Source organism: Abrus precatorius, unplaced genomic scaffold (genome assembly GCF_003935025.1).
Source record: "Abrus precatorius isolate BTA unplaced genomic scaffold, Abrus_2018 Scaffold3, whole genome shotgun sequence".
Taxonomy (NCBI): Eukaryota; Viridiplantae; Streptophyta; class Magnoliopsida; order Fabales; family Fabaceae; genus Abrus; species Abrus precatorius.
The window spans coordinates 6730100-6750608 of NW_020874373.1; the positions used below are offsets into that span (position 1 = coordinate 6730100).

At 28.0% G+C, this 20509-nt stretch overlaps 1 protein-coding gene across 2 annotated transcripts; it reads left to right on the plus strand.

The window, feature by feature from the left end:
- The first annotated feature begins 7850 nt into the window (after window positions 1-7850).
- LOC113863461 (GRF1-interacting factor 1-like) lies at window positions 7851-11725 on the plus strand. Of its 2 annotated transcripts, none has more exons than XM_027497052.1 (4): window positions 7851-8127; window positions 9316-9392; window positions 10786-10870; window positions 11019-11725. In XM_027497052.1, exons 1-4 carry the CDS (start codon window positions 8047-8049, stop codon window positions 11427-11429), a joined length of 654 nt encoding a protein of 217 aa, XP_027352853.1. In that variant the 5' UTR covers window positions 7851-8046; the 3' UTR covers window positions 11430-11725. The 2 variants fall into 2 exon arrangements, with proteins under 2 accessions (XP_027352853.1, XP_027352854.1); XM_027497053.1 differs by lacking the exon at window positions 7851-8127 and adding an exon at window positions 8138-8231 and having other exon boundaries at window positions 11019-11524.
- The last annotated feature ends 8784 nt before the right edge of the window (window positions 11726-20509 follow it).

Below are 20509 nucleotides of genomic sequence, written 5' to 3' on the forward strand. Positions count from 1 at the left end.
TCTTTCCCCGTTCACTTCCCACCTTTGGAGCAGCACTACCACTTTCCATCGACGCTAATAATCACACCCCACAAAAGATCTTCACTGGATTACAAAAACATGTCAAAAATGACTGTAATACATGATCTGCTCTTGCTTGTCCAGGAAACACACTGCAAATTGCGTCATGTAATTTTTTTATTATATATATATACCAATACATTTATTAATTTTAAGCATTATTTCTTTATATGATTTACTGCATCATATCTGTAATTCAATTAGGTTACGACTCATGGATATATAGACACTAAGTGAACCTAATATAAAATACACACACATATATATACACAGTGATGTCGCTTTTCTCGTGGATTTGGAGGCAATATATTTTGGCTTTAAATGCAAATAATAGTCTCTTCTTTAATTTTTTCATTTTTGTTTTTCCCTTCCAGCTTTCCCGTTACATGTTTCCTCTACTTCATCGCAATGTTCTTGCCGTCAAATTTGTGGGCTGGATGCATGCATGGCATGCTTATTATAATTCATGCCACGCGTTTGAGGGTAGGTTTCGACATTCACAATCGCTACTTTAAGCATGAAGGGTTGGTTGAGTTTCTCGTCGTAAACGAAAGTCAAGTCAAAATTTTCCAATATTTGAATTGTCTTGGCCACTAGTTTAGAAAATTAACCATGTATGGGACCGTTTGCACGTATGTTAGGTCAAGCTTTTCTCATGTTGCTAAATAATTAATAGTGGTAGTGTAAAAGAAGAAAATTAACTTTAATCATACAATAGTTAAAATTATTTTATTTAAATATAATGTTGACCAATTATGATTATGAAGTCAAAATTCATTTTTTTTTCATGGCACGTTCGCTATTCATATAAATTCGAAAAGAAAAGTATGGATTACATAAATTGAATCAATTCTCAAAATTCATTCTATACCTTAATTGAAAGTAAACGCAAAAGAAGGTAGTGTGTTTATAGTATGCTTCTTTGAATAATATTAGTTAATGTTTTGATGAGACCTCGATAGACAACTCACAATCTTTTTTATGCAAAAAAAATGTGAAGGAAATTATGAAAAAAAATTTGTTAGTATTATACGTTGTAATAACAGGAAAAAATTTAAAAAGTATAAAACAAAGATAATATACCATTCATACATACTAAATGAGAAATGATAATATGCTTATTGAAAATTACAAGAATATAAAAAAATTAACCAAACTCACCCACTTTCTGTCCAAAACCCTCCATGTCATAAATACCCACAAACCATAATTTTATTTTGAGTCTTGCTATTCATTAAAGGATTATTAAATGTGTTAATTATCTAAAAAATGTGTTAAATAATTGTAATACAATATTTTAAATATTATATTTGTTAAATATTTTTAAATAAAAATTTCCACTTTTATTGGTTGAGTACGTAGTACTAGTTACCCTTTTATTACTTATTTACTCAAAGTTTGATATCATGATTTTGTTGGCGATCTTTTCGATGTTACTATTTTAGTCCTTTTTATAAAATATTTTTAAAAAATTAATGATTTAATTATAAAGCATTTTGTAATTAGATCTTATTATCAATTAAAGAATAAAAATACGTATTATTGAAAATTGCATTAAAAATTACGATGAGTATGCATTAATAGCATTTTTATCATCTTTTCTCTTCTAGAGTCTTAACATTACTTAGAGGTATTGGTTAACCTTTAAAAAATAAACAACTTTCACTATATATTTGTATTGATTCGTGTAATTTAAAAAACGATTTTTTTATCTAAATACTTAAAATTAATTCTTATAATTAAAATATTAAAAAAAAAGTTGAATTAAAGGTAGCTTGTAAAAAAGAAAAGGTGAGGTAGAATTGAGTGTGTTATGGGCATGGAAATGTTAGTGTGTGGGGGCATTTGGCACAACAAGTCACATGGGGGAGCACAGAAGTGAGCCAAAAAACAATGGTACCCATATAATTGCAATGTCATTTAAGGCAACCCAAAGTGCTGTGCCCTCTGCCCTGTGGACTCTGCTCCAAGTTCCCAAGTAACTATCACTATTGCATAAGCCAAACGCGTATACACTCCCCTCCCCCCTTTCCCTTAGCTGTCACCTTATTCTTTCATTTTACTCTACTCTTTCTCTTCTTATATTATTCTTTCACTTTTCTCAATCTTTCTAATCAATGCATCTATGCCGTGAAACCACTCACTTTCTGTTCCATCATCACATAATTCTAGTATCCTTATAATTTAATATTATTTTTTGTTTTTATTGATTCTTTTATATATACATGTTTTAAAAACTTATCTTAAATGTAGAAAAATACCTTCAAATATCTCGCTAACAGTACAAAAAAACATTACTCTTATCAGTACATCCATGGCTGGCTGTATTCATTCAATCATTTTCCCTTTTTGGTAAACTACTGAACATTTTGTCATTGAAGGTGAAGTAATGTTTCACAGCGTTGAATGGGTCTTTTCATTTACCTTATGAATTCGTATCCATTTGCTTATGATTTTTTAAAAAATATTTGTCACTAAATATATAAAATATTTAAAATAAAAGAACCTTGTACTACTAACAAGCTGGTCCAGTCACTGCGGTGTTGCCGTATCATATACATTAAGCCCGTAAAAAGCGTTCACCAGAAAAGGAGATAAGTAATTAAATTCTTCAAACAATACTGGTACTGATTAAAGTTCGATTTTAACTATGCACGCAAGAAAACATTTGATATTAAACAAAAAATACTTTCATAATTTATGTGTAACATTTTGTCGGTTTATATAAATTGAGTGAAAAAAGTACGATAGAGAAAAATTTAGAAACTATTCTTGTTTGGATGAATAAAGAGAAAGTAACAGAAGTTGGCGTGTATTGATCTACGTTTTGCTAAAATATAATGCAAATTCAAACATATATACTATGGGTGGATCCATCTCATGGTTTTTGGCCTAATCAAATGAACATCGAAAGAAATTTTGACTGCTTGTTTTTTCTTTTCACTTAATTATAATTTTTTGTATTATTTCAACATCCAAACAAAGTATCGAAATGCAGGGTGAAAGTACAAGGGTATTGTTTCAGTAAGCACGGTTAAAAAGCGCGTCATTGATCTCCATTTGGGGGAATGAACAAACCAAAGGATGAGGACCTACATGCAGTGGCAGCATGGGGCTATGGAAAAGTAAAGCCATGATGGAAAAGACAGGTTTGGAATTTTAAGCACACAAACCAATTGTGACACCCTAACCACCCATCATGTTTGAGGAACTGAGACACAAACCCATTTGCTTTTTTTATTTGACTCTGTTGATGATCATTCAATACACCATCACACTCATATTTATGATTCATATTTTTATTTATTTGGCTTATGATATTATAATGTGGGAATCTTGCAAAGAGGACCTTCCCCTTAAAAGGAAAAACCAAAGAGCCACAAGAGGGAAGAGAGGTTATTGTTGTACCTTTGTATAAGGGCAATGAGACTCTGATCAATATGTGACCCACACAATTACCATTTGAAAGTACGTAGGGTAAAGAGATAAGTTTCAGATCAGTTTGACCTATGTGTTTGTTCATGAGATCACGAGGGCAATAATATTTTTGTACACTTTATTTATTTAAATAATAAAAAATAAACATTATTTTATATTTGATTTTGTAATATACGTGCATGCATCTAAAACATATATTTCTCGAACAAAAGAAACACGTATAGCATCTACGCAGAACGTACAAACATCATTTCCCATTCTTATATCAGAGTTGGAAATGGACTGGACAACACTCTCATATGGAAAGGGCATGCATGTGAACCTTTGGGCCCCCCAATCCCAACACCATGCTTTCTTCTAATTAATTGAATTAAATGATAAGAAAGGATATGTAATCTTCTGAATGCTATATAACGTTCCACTGTTTCAATTCCAATAAATTCCTAAAATAAAAGTTGACATGCATTTTTTATTTTATTAATCACAAATTATAAAGTTAAACATAACTTTATACAAAAATTTAAAAATATTATATTCAAAATATAAAGATATAATAAATACTATTTTTAGTAAAAAATAAAATTTAAATACTTTAAATTATTTTTAAAAGTTGATACTAACAAAAGTATATTTATCTTAGCAGATTTATTTATTTATTTTTACGATAGATTGGTAAAAGATTTTCTTTTTGTCTTTCATTACTTTGGTATCTGATGTAATGTATCGAGCTGTTAAAATGGATTAAAACATTTATTTAACTTACTTTGAATGTTTTTTAAAAAATAAAAAAATTGATCTGACTCAATGCAACCAATAAAAAAATTGATCTGACTTACTGATTTAAAATTTTTTTTAAAAAAATTTAAAATATTTTATCATGCAATACATACAATTTCACAGTTGTCTTTTAGTAGCTTGCTAATTAAATAATAAAAATTAACTAATCATCAAAGGTCAAACTTAACACCATGATGATATTTAGAAAATTAAAATGTGTTAAATAAACCGAACTCGTTATGAACCTGTTCTGTATATCATGCAAGGTAAGTGGGTAGAGTCATGATAATTCTAAAATTTGAGTCTAATCTGTTTGTAATCTAACTTACTAGCGAGGTGAGTTGAATTATATTCACTCGTGAGCTCAAATTTATTTTATAAAATGTCAGTAAACTCTTGAGCAATTAATACAAACGTATTAAATATTTATATTTATAGTCTGTGTTAATATTTTTGTTAACATTTTTTATAAATATTTTATTGACGTTTAATAGAAATGTTTATCTTTATTATTTAAACATCAATAGATTTATTGTGGCAACAGACTACTGATTTATTTATTGATGTAATTTTAAAAGTAATAAATTTCAAATGTCTAAATGTTTATCTAACTCTTATAATATCCAAAATAACAATCATACCAATACAACTATGTCTAAATGTCAACTGGTGTAATTGAATCCAACTTAACCAAATAATAAAAAGAAAAAAACAGAGAATCAATTTCATCCAATTCCCCTTCTCTTTTTTTTTTTTTTTTCTTTCGTCTTCTTATTATGATAAAGATAGTACTTTTATATAAATAACTTTTAAAAATATAAATACTTAGAATATGTTTGATTTTTTCAAAAATAATTTTTAATTTTTAAAAATAAAATGCAGTACAAACTCTTAATAATAGGAATTTCAGTTACAAATGCCATAACCAAGAGCATTGACTGGAGTAATAAATATAAAAAATAATATCGTAATTATTAAAACAAGTTTTGAAATATTATGTTAACCAGTGACATCACAACTTTGGTTATAAAATTAAAAATTTAAAAATATTAAATAAAAAAAATGTATTCATATATTTTTAAGCAATGTCGGTAGTACTTAACGTGATCCTACTTTAATTATCTAGAAAGGTAAACAACCTCTTGACTTATATTAACGAGTGTCGTAAAAATATTAAGTAAAAGTTTAATAAACAGTTTTTGTTGTCCGGTATTATAATTAAAGTGTTGATTATTATAATAAAGTACATTGGTAGTATTTTTAACAGAAAAAAAATAAGAAGTCCTTAGTTAATATTGTAAAGGCATTTATGCTAACATTGTTATTTTTATAAAGATATTTTGCTCTTATTTTCTAAGCCAAATGATAATTGTTTTATATGGATATATTTAATAAGATTAATACAAATAATTATTAATTGTTAAATTATATTTATTCAATAAATACTTGTGTTATCAAATGATTAAATTAATAGCCTAATTCAATTTTTTTATGTTTGTAATTTTGCATAGAAATTAAAAAATAATTTCTATTAGATTTTTTTTATATTTTCTATTAGATATTTTATAAAAGTATTACTTATTTTTCTAGTATATCACTGCTCTATTATATCCATTAATCTCACTCATTTACTTATTTATTTATTTTTTATCTGTCATTTAATAGTTTCACACAATTTTAAAAAAGTTATTAATATAGTAATTTATATTAAATTATTATTTAATCTATAATTTTTTGTATTTTCTCCAACTAATTAAATTTTTTATTTATTAATTTTACTCAATAAAATTTAATAGAAAATAAAGTATACTTAATGAATTAACGTGCAGATAAGTTATAAAAATAACTGTGACCCGATCTCATTAATCTTTTATTTTATAATAATTAATATTTTTTATCATAAATGTGTAAGATAATTATGAATTTTATAAAGATTAATAATATAATAAATAATAATAGTATTTTTTAACTTTTAAATTGAAAAAATATCTTCTATCCAGTAAACATTATTTATCAAAGATAAAATTTTAAATAAAATATTAATTGAACGTTGATTTTATAAATGACAATGAAAAGTTGATAAAAAATTTATTATCATGAGGTAAAAAAAAGAATATAATAAATATTTGAGTTTTTTAAAAAAAAAAGAAAAGTGAAAAAGAGGAGAAGAATGATTTGCACGAAGATCAAGGTTAATTAGCAGAGTGGGACAGTGCGTGGAAGAGAGCGCGTGGCGCAGTGAATGAGAGCATCGGAATCTCTTACACAATTGGGACGTCATACACATTAAATATAGTGAGACCAAAGTGGACAACACCCTCCGGACAATCCCATCTTTTATGCTATGCACATTACAATTTACATACTCTCTCTTTTACCATCCATTTTTTCCACTATCTTCACTTTTCCTTTTCATTTTCAACACCATTTTAAATATAAATATAATATTTAAATTATAAGAACACAATTAATAATAATAATAAGATAAATATTAATTGATATTTTTAGTATACAAGTTAAAAAATATTATCCACATGTATACTTATCTTCTGAGTATTTAATCATTCAATGTTTTTTAATAAAAAATTATTTTATCTTTTTACAAGACATTCATTAATAACAATCGACTATTAAATATTATATTAAAATTTCTAAATGAAGACAAAATGTTTTAAAAGGTATATAAGTTAAAAGAAACGAAGAAATTATATTTAAAATATATGAATCCCAATTAAGTAATTAAAAATATATTTATTACATATAACAATAAATATTATATTTAAATAACTTTAAACTTTAAAATTAACAGAATTAATAACATTTTAAAGCATTAAATTATCGGTTGAATAAATATTATATTTGTTTTTTACACTTTAATATTATTTATATATTATTATTTTATAAAATTAATAAATACTTAATATTTTTATAATTTTTTTTTACTTATAAGATTCAATGTATTAATAATATTAAATGTTATAATTTTATGTGAAATATCATTATATATAATTTATTATTCTGGGTATTATAAATTTTCTTTTTATAAACTTATTTTTTATAATGAATAATATTTGTTTATCAGAAAATAATAAATAAGTAAGATAATTAATATATATTAAAAATTTAAATAATAATTTTAAGACATTTAAAAAATTAATTTTGAAATTCTAATTGTTGGATAAAAATAAAAATATATCTTTTAATGTGTGTTAAAAATATATAATAAATTTTTTTATATAACTAAAATATAAAATATTATAAAAATTAATATAAAGAATATTAAATATTATAACTTTGAATAAAAAATATAATTTATGAATTTGTTTTTCTGTATTAAATGAATGTTAAAAAGTATTAATAACATTAAAGAAAAAAACATGGTCAAATGTGTTGTCTCTGTGTCTCATCTGTCACGTGACCTAGAGAGAGAAGGAAGAACACGCAGTTCTAGAGAGTGACTGCAGAGAGAAGAAAGAGTCAAAACCAACAAAATAGTAATAGCTCCAAGCTGTGGCCCCACCTCCAATGAGTTTTCTCTTTCTCTTTCTATTCACGCTTTCTCCACCTCCTTTCGTGGGGCAGAATCATTGCAATACCCAGAGAGAGAGAGAGAGAGAGAGAGAGAGAGAGTTGTAGTTGTTTCTCTATGCAGTTGCACTCTTAATTTGTTGGGTTTTGTAGTGAGAAATATGTGTCTATAATCTATCACATAGACACATAGTGAATAGTGATTGTGTAGCAGTATATATAGAGATATTAGAGCGTGAGAAAATGCAGCAGCACCTGATGCAGATGCAGCCCATGATGGCAGCCTACTACCCTAACAACGTCACCACTGATCACATTCAACAGGTCCCTCCTTTCTCCTCTTCTTCTCCAACTCAGTCAATGCCTGTCTTCTGCTTTACCCCTTTTCTTTTCTCTTCTGCCGCTTTGCTTTGGATATATATGTATATGTATATGTTATGTATATTTATATATGTATTCATTCATGAATCATGAATCATGGATCATGTCCACTACTGGTTCTGCTTCTGCTGGCTCAGGGCCCTTCTGTCTCAGCACTGCTTGTGGGTCTTGTTTGCCACTTTTAGTACCGCTTGTGCTGCTAGCTTTTTTTAATGTTTCTGTTCATACCCACTCTTCTCCTTTTATTCTGCTTCTTTCTTGTCAGCTTCTGCTCCAGTTACGTAAGTGATTGTTGTTGTTGGTGCTAATCCTAAGTGGGTGCTGTTTGCCAAATATTCACTCCTTTTTGTGACGTCTACTTCTTTCAGCGTTCAGATCACATAATCTCAATCTCAACATGGATCATATCAGTTATCGCCATCCCTGTGTCTTTATAAAACCAAGACGTAGACTTTGGGCACTTTCGATCGATATGGTTTCATTGCCTAGCATTTATCACTTCAGTACTCACTCTTGTTTTTCCTGGTTTGAGCATTAATTACGCTCTATTGGACTGTCTATCACTTGTTCTTGTTGCATCCCATTTTGAGAGTTATTTAGTACTAATGACCTAGTACTATTGAACATGAAATTACAAATTTCTTTCTAAATCTTTGCAGTATTTTCCTCCTAGTTTAGTAGATTTTGGTAACATACCTGCACTTCTGTGATAAACTAAACTTATATTTCACGCTTCCTTGACTACCATATATATATATATATATATATATATATATATATATATATAGTCATAGAACTGACAACTTTTTGTTTTGATTTCTATTAGGTAAACAACCTTTAATGCATCATAGGGAACTTTTGTTAAATTCAAATAGGAAATATTATATTGTAAGCAATCTGATCAGGGACGCGGTTTGATTAATTAGCTGCAGTTCTGATTACTTGCCCAAATGCTAGGACATTTAAGACAAAAACAGCAGGAGATGGAAGTATAATATATAAAATTCACATGCCTTGAAAGGCTTACATTTACTATATCTAATCTACGTGCATCATATAGTATTCTCATTGCATTTATATGATGTTTTTATATCCTTTATTCATCCTTTTACTCTTTTTTCTTACAAGCAGTACCTGGATGAGAACAAGTCCTTAATTCTGAAGATTGTTGAAAGCCAGAATTCTGGCAAGCTGAGCGAGTGTGCCGAGTAAGAATTGGACTGATTCTCCTGTCTTTAAATTTGAGTTTAATGTTTCTTATGTCTTAATTTCCTATCAAGTATAATAATGTCTTCATCTGGGTGCCTAGTTGGCAGGGGTCATTTACTAATAAATGCTATAGCTGGTTCCACACTGATAACCAGGTTCAATTTAATTAACGATAAGATAACCTTGCCAACCAACTAGATAAAGTGCTACCCCAGGGAAATTTTCCCACCGTCAACATATGTATAATTTTTTATGAAGTTTTCGAAAAATGTTGCAGCAGAATAAATTGTGACTTTGAAAACTAACCTTATTATGTCTATGTTTTCTTATCGTTTTCTGTACTTGAGCTGTAGGTTACGTTGTTTGATTATCGCATAACATCTTTTTTGCACATTAGTTCTTATATGTATTCAATGATAAGAGAACACCTCGAGATTCACATTTTCTACATGCCACCGAGGATTGCATCCTCACATTGATGAACTCTTCTGATATCTCCGTAGTTTCTTGCCTTGATTCCTCTTATAATTTTGCGTTTCTCACATTTCTACTGACAACACAGAAAAGTAACTTTTTTGCTACACACCCCTTTGATTTGAATGTGAATTCTATACATTAGAAGATCCCTTCTCTGGGTGAGGTGCGTAATTTTATTTATGTTGTTTGAAGTGAAAACGAAAAGAGAAATCATTGAAAAAACCTTACAAATTATTTTATTGAAATTTTGATGGAATAAAGCTCGGATGTTGTTGTGAAAGCATATCTTGTTTATCTTGGAAGGTTTCTTCGAGAAGTCATACTTTGGCTTCTTTCTGTTGAGATAGAAAAAACAGAAAGGATTATTAGATTTCCCCCAAACATGTTGACTTTTCATGGGTCTTGTTGTTAAAGATGTAAAATAAAATCATTCACGTGTCTTCACCAACTTACGTTTTTGGGATTGGTATTTCATGACATGGTATAAAAGTTTCTATAGTCAAGTGGCCTTGAGTTCGATCGTTGATACTTCTCATTCTTCTAGTAAAAAGTTGAATAAATTTCAATACACTAGACGGACATGTGCAACAGTGCTTTTTCCATCCTTTTAAGCATAGGGTGTGTCAGAGATGAAACATAAAATCGTTCAGCCCATAATGAAGCTATTGAAATACTGGTTATTGGTATTAGCACAGCACTCTTTATAATGACCTAAGAAAACTTCCCATCCTGAGCTAGTTTTTAAGGTTGGGTCAAGCCTAGTTTGTTCTCAATTCTATAAAGAGCTATCAAAGCCTAGTCCACTTTTGATATTAGGTACCCATGTCTGTTTAGTCCTAGGCATGAAGGCATGTTAATATCCCACATCACTTTTGGAGTTGATGTCAGACCAAGTTGATCTTCGATGTATTTCAGGAACCAAGCAAGGCTACAGAGAAATCTCATGTACTTAGCTGCAATAGCTGATTCTCAACCCCAACCACCTACCATGCCGGGTCAGGTACGTGCATGCCTTATTTTCAGAATGTTGATTAGTGTCATATATTATTATTTTAACAGCATGTTGACCTCTCGTTATCAATCTCTAACGCCTCCTAGAAAACTCATGAATGCTTCTTTCACTATCAATGCTCGATTGTATGGTGCAGTATCCTCCCAGTGGAATAATGCAGCAAGGAGCACACTACATGCAGGCTCAGCAGGCGCAGCAGATGACACCACAACAACTAATGGCTGCACGTTCATCCCTTTTGTATACACAGCAACCATACACAGCACTTCAACAGCAGCAAGGCATGCACAGCCATCTTGGGGGAAGTGCAGGGCTTCACTTGTTGCAAAGTGAAGGAAGCAATGTGAATGTGGGTGGAAGCAGTGGAACATTAGGTTCAGGTGGGTTTCCTGACTTTGTCCGTGCCTCCACAGGGGAAGGTTTGCATAGGGGTATTATTGGAAGTAGCAAGCAGGATATTGGAGGTTCAGGTGAAGGACGGGGTGGAAGTTCTGGCGCTGAAGGGGGTGAAACCCTTTACCTCAAATCTGCTGATGATGGAAACTAAACTAGCCTGAGAATTTGGTAAAGTTGCTGCTATTTTAATAGCTTTTGTTAGTTGATTAGTATTAGAACCAGGCAATGACATCAATATTAAGTAAAGTAGCTAGGTGAAAAACTTGCTCCTTATATATATATATTAAATATGCTTGTTTAGCTTGTGCTTGAGGCAAACCGTTGCCATCATGTTTCTATAGTAGCTACATAAATTAATGAATCTTCTAGCTGTGGCGCTCAAATAACGTGGTTTTCCCATCTATGCGGTTAGTTTTATCAGATTATATATATATATATTATGATTGTCTTATTTAATTTGAGTTAAAATTTAAAGGAACTTTTTGGAGCCTCAATTAGATATACTCAGTTTTACTATTAATACACGTATGAAGAAAATCTGCAATTTTGGAATCCATCGACTTTGTGATTAGTGAATGTAGCGTTCTGCCTATCTGCACACTCTGTTACACTGTAGAGCTAGTTTGCTTGTTTACTCATCTCATAGGGTTAACGGATGTCGTGAGTGAGAGGAAGGGCTTTTTAATTTTTGTGCCGTTAATTTGTGTCAGCAAGAGGAAATACCACCTAGTAAAATTAATTTATCATTTTTTAAATGTGTTTTAAGGTCATGTAATAGAAAATCATGTCTTCCTAACTAGTATCTATAAACTATTAGGGATTTTGAAGTAAGAAATGTTAATTAAAAATTATGTTGGATTGTATGAAAATAACAAGGGAAGATGTATTTATTATATTTTTAAAAAATCATTTTTATTCTTTAATCAGTATTTTTAAGGTACTGACTTTGAATAACAATGGCTTCTACAGACATTAAATATTTGTTAAAATACTCAGAATAGATAGGACAAAAATACTGATTTAATAGATTTAGGTTAAAATATGGGTAAATATTTATAAAATTTAATGAGTACGGTATTTCTAAAATTTGAGGAGTACGTTTATGAGTATAAACACAATATTATTTATATTTATTTACTCACACAAATTATATATATATAATTTAAAGTTTTAAATATATAATTTTATACATATATTATATTATAATTTAATATTTTATTTGATTTTAGATGAATACTTTTAAAAAATTATTTTTATCTATTAAGTATTTGTCTTTATTATTAAAAAATTATAATATTATAAAATTTAATGTATTGATAATATTAATTATTTTTTAAATAAAATTAATTAGTAAGTATATATTAAAAATTATTAAATTTTTTAAACTTTTATTATGTGTTTAAAGATATATGATAAAAAAATAATAATAAGTTTTATTAAAAGTTTTTGTATTTAGAATTGTTAATATATTAAATTTTTTAGTGTCTTATAGTCTTTAATAAAAAAATTTATTATATATAATTTTTTAATATATATTAAAAAATAATTTACCTTCTGACAATTTCTTCTTTACTTATTGTAAATTATATGTCACGTCGGTTTTTCCCCGCTAAGCACGCTTGAAGCTGGTTGTTCTTAAGGAAAGGATAATAATCGTTAATTTGAGGGTACCATTGGGACAGTAAATTTTTATTTTACTACGTAGAACTGTAAACATTAATTATTCATTTTTATTTATTTATACAACGTATATACTTTAAAGTTTTTTCATCATAATTTTAACTAATATTTCATACATCATTCACTTTAAAATTTTTCCACTATATTTTTTACTAATATTTGTAAAGTAAATAAATAATGTTTTACAATTGAAATAAAATGAGGTTTTTAAACTGAAATATTTAGTTTTTTAATTCTTAGTTAGTCCAATTTGTAAATTTTTTTTTTCAAAATGTTCTAATTTTTAAACACATGAAGAAATCGGTATCGTCATTACCAAAATCCTCACAGTTACATTAATTTAATGTCAAACTGACAGTGCAGAAAATTGAAAATGTTTGAAATAAAAAAATATTAACATCCTTTCTTTTATTAGAAAAAAAAAATTATTGTGTTGATCGAAAAATGGGTTTTGGAGAAGTCAATTTCTTAACAGTTAATAAAAAAAATAGTATAGTATAACGTGTTGAGATTATGGTAACTACAGAACTGATTTCTCAAGGTACTTAAAAATTAAAACATTTTGAAAAATAAAATTACAAGTGGGATAAATTGAGAATGAAAAAGATATATATTTCAGTAACAGCTTTGGAAGATTAAAATTTTAGAATATAGTTTACTTAAGAAAGAAAGGCTTTAGGAGGAGCTGGACGTGGGGTAATTGTGAAGAGCTTTAGAAGCTGAATTGATTCTCAAATTGGATACTATCGACGGAGAAAAGAAAGTAAGTGACTGTATTATCACACTGAAACGTGATATATGGCCCCATATGGAGATGTATTTACCATTGATCTTTTTATATTCTAATTAAGCAGTAACAATTATTTACGTGAAATAGCACAAGCAGACATTAGTTATGATGAATAGTTTTAAAACATTTTATAATCACTACTTTACATTTGCCACCAAAATCAATTTTCAATCACCTGTTGTAGAGCATTTTCTCTTTTATCTTTTGTACGAGTTATGGTGTGTAATATATACATAAGGGAATCAAATTTGCTGTTAAATTTTCATGTCTCGTTTCCTATTTCTTGAATTGAAGGATCACAATTCAGAAAGAAAAAAAAAGGTGACAACAAAGAGAAAGTGTTTTTTATTATTATTATTATTACGAGAACAGATTTGAATGCAAGTTATATACGAGAATCTTTGTCAAAATGAGAGAGCATGTATGTAAGAAGAAGAAACATATATAAGAAACATAAGAAACAAGTTTTATAAAGAAAAAAACACGAAGGGTTCCCTTATGGACCCGTTGAGCAATCATTGCATGATTATACTGATACATACACAAACTCATATCATGCAAGCACACAAGGTGAGCGCAAAACAGAACGTGCAACTTCTTTCCAGAAGTAATCTTCATCGAACTCGAGAGAATTCATTGATCTGGGGTTTCCATCTTCAGTTACACGTAGATCTCCACCTCTGCAGATTGGTGATGAGTGAACCAGCTGATGCCTCAAACTAGGATATGGATATTGCATCATTTGCATGTGATTGTGTGCATTTTCATTAGCCAAATTCGAATTGTTGGAGTCCTTGCCCGTTAGTTGTTGAACTACTGAACGAAACTCGGAAGCATCGCAGGCCCTCACCAACAATGGACTCGATATGTAGGTTATCTTAACCGTTTTCTTTGGAGTTCTATTCATCACCTTCAACTGATGTTTAGGATCATACCTAAGCTTTCCCATTTGAGTAAGAAAGACTTAATTAAAACCTATATATATTGTTCTCCTCTGAAAGATGAATTTTGTGTATATATGCTTTGACATGGGTAATGAAGATGATGCATTATATTATATATGGCCATGGAAGTTCCAAGTTGAGACGCGAGAGGCTTCCGAGAAGGAAGATGATTATTTATTTTTTTATTGATTAGGAAGATGACAAATTTGGAAAACGGAGGAATTGACTTTGAAAACTGGTTGCGTGGACATGCACCACTCATGATCATGATATGCTACTAACTACTAGCACTACTAGGGTAACTACTTGGATACATGTGTGACCCATTTTTGGTGGCTGAATCCTTTGTTCTAAGATGACTGCGTTCTGTAGTCGCTCTCTTCTTTCTTTCTTTATTCTTTTTTTTTTTTTTGCGTTGCAGTCGTTTTAGAACCTCAAAGTTTTACGGTCTCCATCCAAGTTTTATTATACGTATATATTCTCCACCTTCTAGATTGAGTAAAGTTCTGGTCTTCATTCAATTAGTCTTGCCCATGGCTGAGGTTTGATTCATTGTTTGCATATATTTACTTCTCTTTTCATAAAGCAGTTTGGTTTTGTCTCTTTTTATTTTATAAAAATCTATCTTGTTTAGTAATTAATGTTTTTATGTCTAAGGATTTTATTTTAAAATTTATTATTTTTCTTATTTTTATTATACTTATTATTATATCTTTGCTTTTTTTCTCCCCTCTCTTTTTTTTATCTCTCTTTTCACTTTGTTCATGTGGGTTGTAAAAATATTATTACTCTTTTTTAATTTAAACAAATTTATAGTATATTAAATATGAATAATATTGTTTTCTATAATTTAAAAGGAATCCATTGCAGATAGTCTAGTCTTTGCCTAACTTATTTTCAAAAATTAGTTTAAAAAATAAAAATTCTCCAAATCTTTGTCAAGAATGTTTTAAGATTGGAATATTTAGTGCATAAAAATATGCAGAGTTGAACATTTATACGTGGTTTAATATTAATTAAGACAATATATAGTTTTATGCTCTATCATAAATTATATATTTAACTTATTCTTAAAAGTTAATCAAAGGTTCAAGCTTTTATATTATAAAAGTATTTTAATATTATTCTCAACTAATATCAAACAACATAACATCCATTTATTTTAGTACTAAATCTTGGATACTTACTCAACGCTTTTTTTTTTAAATATAGATTTAATGAATGGAATATGTAATGTTGTTTTAATAATTAAGTAGACATAATTTTAGATAAATCAACCATTCAAGAATATGTTATCTTATAATTAATATTTATTTGTATTTTAAAAAATATGATATATATTAAAATGAACTTGATTGATAATTATCTAAATTATAAGTTATATGAAGTTTTGTAAACTTCATCTTAAATAAGAACTTTTACTTTAATAATTAATTTAACAAAATCTGTCCATTTTTAAGTAAATAGATGCTGCCCAATTTTAAAATATTGCTATAACGAAGGTTTATTATTTCTTTTTATTAATTATAATGATGATATAGAAAAAGTTAAATATGATGACCAGTAACGTAACACAAATGTTAAGCGAAAAGCAAACAATGCTGCCAATGCATATGGATTAAATATTAAAGATTTTGTTAAGAACTTAATATAAACAGTTAATAATAATAAAATTTTATTAGAAAGAAAAATATTCATTGTATTTTTATAACTTTAATACAATAACTATATATTTTTTTCATAATTTTTTTTTATTTATAGATATTTAAACTCAGCTTAAGTTAACAAAATTTAAATATTAATTATAACTTGTCCAGAAAGACGAAAAGAAAATAATTCAATAGTTCCTCTCTCACAAAGTGAGAGAGAAGACAAACATTCAATTAGTATTTAAGTGTATTAGTTGGCCATAACATAAAGTATTTAAACTCAGTCAAATTTTGGACGGTAAGGGAAAACAAATCAATAATGAAATATGTTCGATTGCTAGCCATCGTTGAGCTTCATACGTGATTTTTATATTAGAAGAAACTGAATTAAATATGTTTTTGGTTATTAAAAATTATTGCTTTTAATCTTTTTTACACACCATGATCGAATTTAATATAAACGACGAATTTATAGTCTCCTACTATAACAATCAGAATTGCATAATTTTAAAAGTTTTAAGGATTAAAAAAAATGAAATTTAAATAAAAACTACAAAAGTATATTTTTTAGAATTAAAATATAAGTATACATAAAATTTCCTTTAAGCTAGCATATTCGTATAGAATCTCAGAAAAAATAATGTGAGGTGAAGATGTAATGGAAAAAGTAATTGTTAGTTATAGATGTTCTCATTTTTCTGAATATGAATATTTCAAAAATATCTTTAAAATAAAGAAGAACATCCTATTTTGTAGTAAAAGGGAAACATTTTCATATTTGTATTTAGTCAAGAGTCAAGGTTTACTGAAGTTCACGGCGTCGAAGATAAGAAAAATAAATTGCATTAACATTGAATCAATCTAATAATCAAACATGGGTTTGTGTTTCTAATCAATAATTACATTCAGATATTTCTTATTTGTTGACGCAGAAGTAGAATGTTTACTGGGTGATTTAAGCTAGAATCTCCCCTACTCTCAATTGTGGACTAGAAAAATTTTATGTCGTCAATGATGTTATCTGGTCACAAATGACATAACCACAAAGTCATTTGACCAAAAATAAAAATAAAAATACAAAGTCACATGAAGGCATTATATAAGTTCATAATTCAATTGCTTATGTCTTATAGAGTATAAACATGTTAACTTAAGAACATTAATGGTTATTTTATGCTTGCCAATTATTTTTATAATTTTATCATTTAAAAATTGACGGTGTATCTCATAATTGTATACATACATTTGAAAAAACAAAGAGATTCCAAAAAAGTCTCAATTTCGATGCATAAAATGTATTTTATTTGTTTTTAAGAGTTTTTATTTGATATATGCAGTTAATATTTAACATTTTCTTAATCAAAACAAATATTATAATTTTTCTTTTTGTAAAACAAACTTTAATATATAACTTTTAAAATAGTTAAATTTCATAAATATATATATATATATATATATATTATTTGTAAATTATTATATAAATTACTCAAATATTTAAATTAAAAGTGAATCTTTATTACACTTTAATCATTCCACTACATTTGGGTAAGAGTTTGTCAAAATAACAGCAAATTCAAAACATTGACATGATCAAAAGTAAGTGCATGTTTGTTTATCCCTCAAAATAAGCTTGTTCCTCGAAAAACCTCGACGGCATGGTGTTGTGAAGAGCAATATCTGATTGTGGACGTGGAATAGCAGTGTGATGATGGCTATGAAACTGAAGCTTTCTTTCTTCATTATTGTTGGCACCACCAGCACCAGCACCAGAGTCTTTGCCGGTGAGATTTTGAACCATTGCTCGGAACTCAGAAGCATTACTTAATTTAACAGTTACAGGGCTAGGAATATACTTTATCTTCATGACATTTTTATTGGCTCGTATGGGTATGGGTCTCATAGGTGGGTGTTTATATGCTTTGCTAGAACTCTCCTTCCCCATAGTATGTGACTCATAAAAAGAGTTCATATAAGAGAGTTTTGCATGATTCACTTGTAAATAAGTAGTGCTAATAGCACCACCCACTTTATAGATCTCCCTGTAAGGCTGTTGCTTCCTGCAATTTCTTTTTTATGTCACCTTTTTCGATTTTCTTTTTTAAATTTAAGATATAGTATCGATTATATTTCTATGTTTAAATAAATGAGTAGTAAAATTAATAAAATAATAAAGAGTATAACTAAAAATTAGAAGATAATTTTAATAAAAATAATGTTATTAAATTTATTCTATAAGTAATATAACTAATAAACCAGGGTTGGAGTACGTAATTGGGAAAATGACTAGCGCATTGAATAAATATTTGTTTATGCTACTACGAACTTTCCAAAATGTCTGCCCTTAAAATTATGCAGCTTGATTTTTTTAATAAAATAATCAGCCTTTCGACCTAAATAAAGTAACCCTAGTTGATCCCTTGACTATTGTTATATAAATTAGTAAGGCTATATTTATATATTTCTTTTAAAAAAATACTAATTCATGACCATTGTTTTAAGATAATCTTAGAATTTGTTTATGATTTCTTAATCAATGTTTTACTTATTTTTAAAAAAATTATTAACTTCAATCTTTAGAGTTAATTTTATCTAATTAAATTTCATATTTTTTATAAAAATATTTATTCTATCAAGAAAGCAATTTTTTTAATTTAAAATTACTAATTTTACAAAATTAAAATCAATTTTAAAGTTGAAAGTTAACAAAATTAATTTTAAATTCAAATAAAAAAATAACTCATTTTTTATATTTTATATTTATTTATTGTTTGAAAAGTGAATAAACTAACCTAATTTAAAATTTTTCATTATTGTGTTTTTTTTTTATTGCCAACATCAATAAAGCTAAATGTGTGAAGAAGCAAGTTAACATCGTGCAACCAAATATTTGGACCAAAAAACTTCGTGTAATTTAGTTACACAAGTAGATTGATAGAGTTTAACTAATTTACATTAACTCCTCAATTTTTAATGTTTTTTTTTTTTGGAATAATTAATGCCAGAATAAAAAGTTCAACTTATAATTTGTTCTAACAATAATAAGATAAAGAGTAGATTTATGAAATTGAATCATAGTTTTTGAACATTCTCCAATTCCCAACTTTCTATAGTAGGATATTTAATTCATTAATTCATTTTCCATATCTATATAACGATATGCTGTTGTTGCATTCTAGGCACTTAATTTATTATTTGTAGATTCATTAGATAATGAACTAGTCATTGATTCAAATGTCCTATTTTTTAAATTGCACGCGGTGTGACTTGTGGATCAGACTAAAGGTGTAGGGTAGATCATTCGATTTAAATCGCAACACATTATATGATTATTGTAAGGTAACAGAGCAAATACTAGAAACTGATAGTTTTGTCAAGATGTTGACATCTTGTTCCATATGGTCAATGATTTGCTTGAGTGGATAACACTTTCTGATGTATTATTGTTTTACAAATTTGGTTTTATGATGATTAAGATTAATTTTTCTTGTTCTTAAAAAGAAAGTGTTTTTCAATAACAGTTGTTAAATACAGTGGTCATAGCTAAAGACTATATTTCTATAACTTCAGATTATAAATTTCGCCGGTCACGAACTTGCATTAATGTTCATTTGTGTATTTTTACAAAATGAGCCTTTGCATGATGTTTAGTTCAATTATACTTCACATATATTACATACAATAGGGCGAGTGTAAAAATTAAAATATTAAAAAAATGCTAATATTTTTATTGTAAAAATTAAAAGGTTGTAGATTATCTTGAAAATTAGTTGGGTAAGATAATTTTAAAATTGTTATAAAAGAAATAATTACAAAAACTATATTTTTTGACTTGCTGATTATTTTTAAAATCAAACATGAAAATTGATAATTAAGTATAACTTTTTTATGCAGAAGAATGATTAAAAAATATTTTGACAGCAGGAAGAGAAGAGAGAAGACCGAATTCCGTTAAACAGGAACCACGAGTTGGCGCGAAAGCAGAAGAAGGTGGCGAAGTTACAGGGCGCGTTGAGGAATGTCTCTTCCAAGAGCCATTCGATCCACATTCATCACTTCTCACTTTCACTTCCTCTCTTTCTCTCTCTCTCTCTCTCTCTCTCTCGACGCCATTGCATTCCTAATCGATTACTCGTCTTCGTGAAGATATTGCTTAAGACCTCCAATACTT